The 10410-nt window shown below is 42.7% G+C and overlaps 1 protein-coding gene across 1 annotated transcript; it reads left to right on the top strand.

Annotated features, from left to right (window-relative positions):
• The first annotated feature begins 2359 nt into the window (after positions 1-2359).
• On the top strand, positions 2360-4396 carry plekhf1 (pleckstrin homology domain containing, family F (with FYVE domain) member 1). The gene is made up of 2 exons (XM_077000896.1): positions 2360-2613; positions 2911-4396. Exon 2 carries the CDS (start codon positions 2930-2932, stop codon positions 3815-3817), a length of 888 nt encoding a protein of 295 aa, XP_076857011.1. The 5' UTR covers positions 2360-2613; positions 2911-2929; the 3' UTR covers positions 3818-4396.
• The last annotated feature ends 6014 nt before the right edge of the window (positions 4397-10410 follow it).

Raw genomic sequence — 10410 nt, 5'->3', positions numbered from 1 at the left:
TGAGAACTAACATAGCACTTGTCCTTGTTCTTAAATTGTATGTATATCTGTCGGGATATTTGAGCTTCTTTAAGTTTTATAATCCTGTTTAAATGAGCCTATGTTTATTTGCAATAATAGGCAATGGCAATGGTTCCTGTAGTGTAGTAGTAGTCTGGCTCAAAGCTATAGGTGTGTTATATAAGTGTGTGTATGGTTCAGTGAAGATGGATTTTTATCTCTGGTATTTCTGGAATAAATTATTTTACTAAATTCTGAACAAAATTGACCACTGTCGCCATAATTTGGCCTCTGGAAACAGCTATCATATATACAGTGGAATGTGAAAGTTTGGGCACCCTTGTTAATTTTCCTGATTTACCTTTATAAATTATTGAATGTTTGGATTTAAAAAATCAGTTAAAAATATCATATAGGGGACTAACATAGTAATCTTTGAGAGGTGAAATGAAGTTTATATGATTTACAGAAAGTGCAATAATTGTCTAAACAAAAATAGGCAGGTGCATAAGTTTGGACACTGTTGTCATTTTATTGATTATATCAACCTTTAGACCTAATTATTGGAACTCAAATTTGGTTTGGTAAGTTCAGTGACCCTTGACCTTCATACAGAGGTGACTCCAATTATGAGAAAGGGTAGTTAAGGGTGGCAATTGTATGTTTTTCTCCTCTTTGCATCTTCTCTGAAGAGTCGCAGCATGGGAGATTCAAAAAAACTTTCAAATGACCTGAAAACAAAGATTGTTCACCGTCATGTTTTAGGGGAAGGATACAGAAAGCTACGTCAAAGAGATTTCAGCTTTCAGTCTCCAGTGTGAGAAACATTGTGAGAAAATGGAAGAAGACAGGTACAGTTCAAGTCAAGGCTTGAAGTGGCAGACCAAGCAAAATCTCGAATAAACAGAAACGAAGGATGTTGAGAACGGTCAGAGTCAACCCACAGACCAGCACCAAAGACCTATAACATCATCTTGCTACTGGAGTCACTGTGCATCGTTCAACTATTCGGCACACTTTATACAAGGAGATGCTGTATGAAAGAGTGATGCAGAGGAAGCATTTTCTCCACCCACATCACAAACAGAGCTGGTTGAGGTATGCTAAAGCACATTTGGACGAGCCAGCTTCATTGTGGAGTAAGGTGCTGTGGATTGATTAAACTAAAATAGAGTTATTTGGCCATAACAAGGGCCGTTATGCATGGAGGAAAAAGAACACATCACTCCAAGAAAAACACCTGCTACCTACAGTAAAATTTGGTGGTGGTTCCATCATGCTGTGGGGCTGTGTGGCCAGTACAGGGACTGGGAATCTTGTTAAAGTTGAGGGACGCATGGATTCCAATAAATATCAGCAGATTCTGAAGACCAATGTCCAGGAATTAGTGAAGAAGCTGAAGCTGCACTGGGGCTGGATCTTCCAATATGACAACGGCCCTAAACACTGCTCAACATCTACTAAGGCATTCATGCAGAGGAACAAGTATAACATTCTGGAATGGCTATCTCAGTCCCCAGACCTGAATATTATTGAAAAGCTGTGGTGTCGCTTAAAGAGAGCTGTCCATGCTCGGAAACCATCAAACCTGAATGAACTAGAGATGTTTTGTAAAGAAGAATGGTATAAAATACTTTCAGCCACAATCTAGACTCTCATTAAAAGCTAAAGGAAGCGTTTAGAGGCTGTTATTTCTGCAAAAGGAGGATCTACAAAATATTAAGTTAAGGGTATTTTTTGGGTGCCCAAACTTATGCACCTGCCTATTTTTGTTTAGACAATTATTGCACACTTTCTGTAAATCATATAAACTTCATTTCACTTCTCAAATATCACAGTGTTTGTCCCCTATATTATATATTTAACTGATTTTTTTTTTATCCAAACATTCAAAGATTTATAAAGGTAAATCAGGAAAATTAACAAGGGTGCCCAAACTTTCGCATCCCACTGTAGAAGATGATTAAGTAAGCACGTCTATATATTAAAATACATAACATAATGGTACAGTGAGGTTCACAGAGTCATGTGGAGTTCATTGCATTTGAGTTTATTGGTTTTTACTTTTTTGAGGGTTGCTCCTAGTTGTGTGTTTGCTGCTGTCTACAAACTTCAACAGAATTTCCTGTTTCTGTCTGGAGTCATAGCTTTGATTTTCTTCCTCATTTTTTGAAAATGTTCCTTTTCCTGTAAGTGACATGAAGCTATTTAGTCCGTTTCTGTTGCGTCTTTACGTGCCCCTGGAGCTCTTATCAGTGCATTGAACACAGAATAGTAATAACCTAATTAGTCACCTTACAGTAATAACAGAAATACAGTAACTTTACAGCGCTGGCCCGATATACCAGTCTGGGTGTAAGTGCATTCCATTAAAGAGATGGAAACCACTGTGTTTCCCCCTGTGTGTGACATTGTCTTTCTCAGAGCTGCTCTGAGGTGGAATTCCCCTTTGCTAACAGGAAGGGCAGGTCCTCCACTCCTCATAACACACTCAGGCAGCAGCAGTTTCATCATTCAACGTGTGACTGCTCTCTGAAACACACACACAAGAAGACCCGCAGAGAGAAGAGAAGCCATTTCCTCTGCCTTAACTACATCTACGACACCTGTCAGGTAATTTATATATTCAAATGTGATCAATTATAACTGATATGTTTTTGTTCACTATTTATTTTAGTTTTCATTTATACAAATGTGTTTAAGTAGGTGGTCCTTAATTTATTCTAAACCTATGCATACATATACAGTGTGTGGTTTTTGAAATTTTAAAAATTTCAGTGGAAATGTGCTCGATATACTATGCCCCAGCTATTTCTTGTTGTATGTTCTTGTATAATGTGTTGTGGAAATGTAAATATAATTTCCACAACATATATGAACCAAACTAATTTGAGTCAATCTGGAACTCAGTTTCAGAAGGCACGCAGTGATGGAGGATTATCTGACGTTCATGGCGGAGAACCGCTCCCGCATCTGCGCTGTGGAGAGCTCTTTTGGCCCGGCAGGGAAGTCTCTGATGGTGCCCGGCCGTGTGCTGGTGGGCGAGGGGCGTCTGACCAAACTCTGCAGGCGTCGGCCGCAGCCCAAAATGTTCTACCTGTTCAGCGACATCCTGGTGTACGGCAGCATCGTGGTGCCCCGACGCTGGAATAACAACCAGAAGATCATCAGTCTGGAGGAGGTGTGTCAGGAGGACCTGAAAGATGGCGTGGGCATGACCAACCAGTGGCTGATTCGCACGCCCCGCAAGTCCTTCCACGTGGCGGCGGCTTCGAGCGAGGAGAAGCAGGCCTGGATGGAGCACATCGAGCAGTGCCGCACGCAGCACCTGCAGCGTCTGGGTCTGCCTGCCCAGATGCCCGGAGACACCGCCATGGCCGCTACCTGGATCCCGGACCGGGCCTCGGCCATCTGCATGCGCTGCTCGGACCGCTTCCACGTGGCACACCGCCGCCACCACTGCCGCCGTTGTGGATACGTCGTGTGCGGCTCCTGTTCGAAGACCCGCGCCGTGCTCAGACACATCTCCGCCAAGCCCGTGCGCGTCTGCTGGGTGTGCAAGATCAGCATGCAAGAACAGGGGGAGGAGCCAGAGAAGCAGGACCAGGGGCGGAGCCGCTGCCGGAGCCTGTGCAACTCAATGGAGGACACGCCCGAGTACGACACGTCTAGCGAAGAGGAAGAGGAAGACTACGTGCCCACCCAGTGGTTCAGCAGCCACAGCAACAGCCTTACCGCCTACTCCTACATTAACCCCACCCACACCAAGCCCCCTCTGCCTGTCAGAAGTGGAGGGCCAAGGCCCGTTGTGTCTTAATTGCTCCCACACCAATTCTACTGTCTTAACTTCGCCTACACAAGTCTTCTGCGCCACATAAATCAATAGACCTGACATTCCGTCTTACTCGGGATTATGAACTGCACATACAGGTTCCACAGGAGGGAAAGATGATCTTGAGCCTCCCAGTTTAAAGTATTTAACACTAGTGCCTCTCTAAATATTATTGTGTATTATGTATTGACATTTTTGATAGGGCAGTTGTGGCCTGGCGGTTAGGGAACTGGTCTTGTGACCGGAGGGTCGTGAGTTTGATTCCCAGACCTGACTGAGGTGCCCCTGAGCAAGGCCCTTAACCCTCAATTGCTCACTTGTATAAAAAAATGAGATAAAAATGTAAGGCGCTCTGGATAAGGGCGTCTGCCAAATGCCATAAAATGTAAATATCACTATGTTTATGAATGATTTATTTATTAATTAATCCACTGTAAATAGGCACATTATATGCAATGAACATTTTTTTCACTTATTTTGTTAAGCAATGTCAACCAGTATGGATGAACAGAATAATACCTGTACTTTATGATTGAACCACTATAATAAAAAATTTCACCAGCATGCAGTTATTCACCTTTGATCTGTCATTTGTAATAATATAATATGTATCAGTCTAGGTGTAGTTTTGAGTGAGATCAGCAGGGAAGGACTACCCCTGACCCCTGACCCCTCCCTAGCTTCACTACATAACTAATTTATAGCAGAACTAACAATACAGAAACTTCACATTATACAGAAGGCAGAAGAACAGTTGACCATTTGACCTTTACGTTCTCCCGCGTCCCTGTGGGAGTAAAGCGCTCTGGAGTGGTGCCGAACGGAGGAGTTAACAGGTGTGACTGTACCAGGTTCAGTTCAGGCTGACAGGTGGTTAATATGCACCTCCATACACAAACCCACATCATAGATGATGTGTAGAGTGGTACATTTAGGAGCAAACCTGTTAGGAGCATACCTAAACTCATAAACACACCGTCATCATGGGGGGTTACAACAGCACAGCAAGGCGTGCACTTGCGTGTCTAAACTGCAAAATGAAAACAATCAAAAGAGCACAAAGGATCATGGGAGCAGGAAGAATGACACAGCACTCTAGCAGCAGAGATCATGCCATGCTCTGCTGTTCCTGCAGAACAAAAGCACCTTGAACCTTGAACCTTGATCTGGGTAAGGTGCCTGATATGACTGAGGTGATCACTATTCACTGTAGATCTGTTTCTACTAAGTTTAATGTGTTTTATAAAAGACAGTTGGCAGATGATCAAACAGCATGTAGATAATATATGACACCAAACTTTGTTCTTAAGTGATTTATGATCATTAGTGTTAAATGGATTAAACAACAAGATTGTAGGTGATCATAGATATACAGGATGTTGCAAAAGTGAGGAAACACTTATTGTTGGGTGCACGTTTTAATTTATGTCACAGCTGCTTATCAAAACATTTTAACATGTTCATGATCAAATTAAAACAACAATAAACACATTTTTACCAATTGGCCAACTTTTTATAATGGTAGTCTTTCTGTTGTCTGTCACTGATCCACTATGACTTCAGTACAGTGGCGGATGCTGGTCTTTCAAGGAGAGGAAGCTCAATTTCGGCCTACATCATAAAATGTGTCGGTTTATTTATACGTAAATTCTACCCTCCGTTCCTTTTCAAGAAAATGATCTGTGACCCTGTCGTACCAACAAGAAACGTTTCTTTCATCGTTTCTTTTAACGAAGAAAATGCCGCTAAGAGGATTAGGAAAATCTCCGGTTCAACTCAGAACAGAATGAAAATTTAAAAAAATTAAAATGAGATGCTCCCGCGGCACAGTACATACTGTGGCATGCACTCACTTAACATAGACCCACGCAATCCTACAAGAACATGATATTTACAGTTGGTTTATTAAAAAGAGTCAACAACAAAAAATCCAATAACAAATGATAATGTAGGCAATTTAAAAACTAGGACATTTCCTCACTTAAAAAAAAAAACCTGGGACACCCGGGACAGGACGTGAAATACGGACGTTTAGTTACCCTAATATAAACAAATGGATATAAAGCAGTTGTTTTGGGAAAGCCCATTCCAGTTTAATAATGATATGAGTGTTCACATAAGTATTTGGTATTCAAACTGGCAGGTGAGTGTTTACACCAGTTTAGTTTCCTTTAAGGCTGCTTCCCATCTTCTCACAATACTATATTTAGAAACATGTCAAACTTCATTCTGTATGAGCTCTTAGACATTCATCATCTCTGCTGTTATTTAAGCTCACCACAAATCTCTCACTGTATGCACGCATGCTTTAGCAAGACTGTAGAAAACATATTGTGCCTTTGAATATTAAACTGGTGTGAAATCTGCATAAAAATGAATTCAGAGCCATTTAATTAATGTCTGTTCTGATAGTAACAGTTGTTGATCTGTTGGTGGTGGTTTTCTGTTTGTTTTGGAAGTAGATATTAGTGCAGACCAATTGCAGCAATCCCAGAGATATCATAAACACACAGCATACTGAACATCAACAGACTCCAGATTACTCCAGATTACCCCAAATTACCCCAGATTACCCCAGACTACTAATTCTCCTACCAAATGTCCAACACCTTTTTCTCAGTAGTGCTGCTTGAAAGTTTGTGAACTCTATCCATCCATCCATCCATTATCTGAACCGCTTAATCCCGCTAGTCGGGGTCACGGGGGGGCTGGAGCCAATCCCAGCATCTCCGGGCGAAGGCAGGGTACACCATGGGCAGGTCGCCAGTCCACCGCATGGCCAACACACACGCACGCACGCACGCACACCTACGGGCAATTTAGAGTGATCAATCAACCTAACACGCATGTCTTTGGACTGTGGGAGGAAACCGGAGTACCCGGAGGAAACCCACACAGGCACAGGGAGAACATGCAAACTCCACACAGAGCAGCCCAGACCGAGAATCGAACCCAGACCACCTTGCTGTGAGGCGACAGTTTGTGAACTCCTTGAGTAGTTTATACTTTTTTGGTATTTTACCATGATTCTCTTATTTTATCATCACACGTGTTTCTATATGTCTATATATATTTATGTTTTCCATTTATTTGTTTTGAGGGAAATGTGTGAGTTGCCAACAGACCACATGAAACATGGAATCAGAGCATGTGCAAGTAAATGAACCACACCTGTATTGCTAAGTTCATTAGGTAAAACACTCATGAAACACATGAAACACACTATCACCGGCCACTTTATTAGGTACACCTTGCTAGTATCGGGTCGGACCCTCTTTTCGTGGCATAGATTCAACAAGGTACTGGACACATTCCTCAGAGAGTCTGGTCCATATTGACATGATAGCATCACACAGTTGCTGCAGATTTGTTGGCTGCACATCCATGATGTGAATCTCCCGTTCCACCACATCCCAAAGGTGCTCTATTGGATTGAGATCTGGTGACTCTGGAGGCCATTCGAGTACAGTGAACTCATTATCATGTTCATGAAACCAGTCTGAGATGATTCGCAGTTTATGACATGGCGCATTATCCTGCATGAAGTAGCCATCAGAAGATGGGTACACTGTGGTCATAAAGAGATGGACATTGCCACTATGCTCAATTGGTAATGGGCCCAAAGTGTGCCAGCGAAATATCCCCTGCACCATTGCACCACCACCACCAGCCTGAACTGTTGATACAAGGCAGGATGGATCCATGCTTTAATGTTGTTGACGGCAAATTCTGACCATACCATCCGAATGTCACAGCAGAAATCAAGACTCATCAGACCAAGCAACATTTTTCTATGCTCTATTGTCCATTGTGTATCTTAGCTGACAGGAGTGGCACCCGGAGTGGTCTTCTGCTGCTGTAGCCCATCTGCCTCAAGGTTCGACAGGTTGTGCATTACGAGATCATCTCTGGTATCAACAAGGCATTTACACCCACAGAATTGCTGCTAACTGGATATTTTCTCTTTTTCAGGCCATTCTTTGTAAACCCTAGAGATGGTTGGCCATGTCTTTGTGCCTAAATGCATTGAGTCACTGCCATGTGATTGGCTGATTTGACATTTGCATTAATGAGCAGTTGAACATGTGTACCTAATAAAGTGGCCAGTGAGTGTATGTGAAATACATGTGAGTGCTCAAGTAATACATTTGGCAGACCAATCAAATGAGACATCCTTGGTTAAAGATTTGCACCATACTGATTAATAGGGAAAGGAAACCAATCAAACCATTGTCATGTCCAGGTGTAAAGCACTCAGATCAACAATGCTGAGAGGAGAGGACACACCGAAGGACATCAGGAAGAAGGTGGTGACAGCCCATCAGTCTGGGGAAACCTACAAGACCATCTCCAAACAATTCCAGCTCCATCCATCCACTGTAAAACAAATCATTTACAAATAGAGGGCACTCCAAATCACAGTAACTCTGCCCAGAAGTGGATGTACAACAAAACTTACACCAAGAAGCATCAGAAAAATAATAATTCAGGTAAAGGCCAAACCCACACACCACCTACATAACCCCCACACATCACCCACACACCACCTACACGTCACCCACACACACCACCCACTCAACACCCACACATCACCTACACATCACCCACACACATCACCTCCAGAGAGTTGCAGATCTCTCTGGCAGCATCTAGGATAAATGTACATGCGTCTACAATTAGGCAAAAAAAATAAATAGACCTGCCATTCATAGGAGAGTTGCTAGAAGGAAGCTTATGCTGTCAAGAAAGAACAAAGTTGACCATTTAAACTTTGAAAGAGAGCCCTTAAACAAACCAGAGTCTTTCTGGAAGTCCATTCTCTGGACAGATGAGTCCAAAGGGAAATTATTTTGCCACAATAACAGGCACCATGTTTGGAGAAAAACCTTGAGTTGAAGTAGAAGCTGAGAAGGAAATAGATCATGCAACAAGACAATGACCCAAAGAATTTCAGCAAAAATCCAAGGACTGTCTAAAGAGGAAGAAGATTTGCACTCTGTATTCTGTGTCCCTGATGTGGTATGTCTGCTTTATAAATAAAGATTTGGATGTTTATTACATAAGATTATTTTAATCATTTTTTAGCCATGTTTGAGTGGTTCACAAACTTTAAATATATACACACATATGTATACACATAGACACACACACACACACAGTGCTTATGAAAGAAGTGGCTTCTCTTGAGTAGACAAATGTGGCGTAATACAACCACTTGAACCAGCCACGTCAGATATGTGTGTGTGAACAAACCATGAGACATACACTCACCGGCCACTTTATTAGGTACACCTGTCCAACTGCTCATTAATGCAATAATGTCGAATCAGCCAATCACATGGCAGCAATTCAATGCATTTAGACAGTTAGACATGACCAAGACGATCTGCTGCAGTTCCAACCGAGCATCAGAATGGTGAAGAAATGTGATTTAAGTGACTTTGAACATGGCATGGTTGTTGGTGCTGGTTTGAACATTTCAGAAACTGCTGGGATTTTCTACTGGGATTTTCATGCACAACCATCTCTAGGGTTTACAGAGGATGGTCCGAAAAAGAGAAAATATCCAGTGAGCGACAGTCCCGTGGGTGCAAATGTCTTGTTGATGCCAGAGGTCAGAGGAGAATGGCCAGACTGGTTCAAGCTGATAGAACGGCAACAGTAACTCAAATAACCTGTCATTACAACCGAGGCATGCAGAAGAACATCTCTGAGTGCACAACACGTTGAACCTTGAGGCAGATGGGCTACAGCAGTAGATCACACCGGGTGCCACTCCTGTCAGCTAAGAACAGGAAACTGAGGCTACAATTTGCACAGGCTCACCACAATTGCACAATAGAAGATTGGAAAAACGTTGCCTGGTCTGATGAGTCTCGGTTTCTGCTGTGACTTTTGGATGGTAGGGTCAGAATTTGGCATCAACAACATGAAAGCATGGATCCATCCTGCCTTGTATCAATGGTTCAAGCTGGTGATGGTGGTGCAATAGTGTGGGGGATATTTCCTGGCACACTTTGGGCCCATTAGTACCAACTGAACATTATGTCAACACCACAGCTTACCTGAGTATTGTTGCTGACCATGTCCATCCCTTTATGACCACAGTGGATCCATCTTCTGATGGCTACTTCCAGCAGGATAACGCGCCATATCATAAAGTCACGAATCATCTCAGAACTGGTTTCTTGAACATGACAATGAGTTCACTGTACTCGAATGGCCTCCACAGTCACCAGATCTCAATCCAATAGAGCGCCTTTGTGGTGTGGCGGAACAGGAGATTCATATCATGGATGTGCAGCTGACAAATCTGCAGCAACTGCGTGATGCTATCATGTCAATATGGACCAGACTCTCTGAGGAATGTGTCCAGTACCTTGTTGAATCTATGCCACAGGATTAAGGCAGTTCTGAAGGCAAAAGGGGGTCCAACCTGGTGCAATCATGGTGTACCTAATAAAGTGACATCACATACATGTGTGTGAACAAGGTACATGTCAGCAACATGTGTGTGTGTGGCAGGGAACATACACACAGTGTTTCTGTTCCAGCTCACCTCAGGGTACATGTCCACT

The sequence above is a fragment of the Brachyhypopomus gauderio genome, chromosome 1, assembly GCF_052324685.1.
Source record: "Brachyhypopomus gauderio isolate BG-103 chromosome 1, BGAUD_0.2, whole genome shotgun sequence".
In the NCBI taxonomy this organism is placed as follows: domain Eukaryota; kingdom Metazoa; phylum Chordata; class Actinopteri; order Gymnotiformes; family Hypopomidae; genus Brachyhypopomus; species Brachyhypopomus gauderio.
Note: the sequence above shows the minus strand (reverse complement) of the source record. Positions and strands in the feature narration are given on the sequence as shown.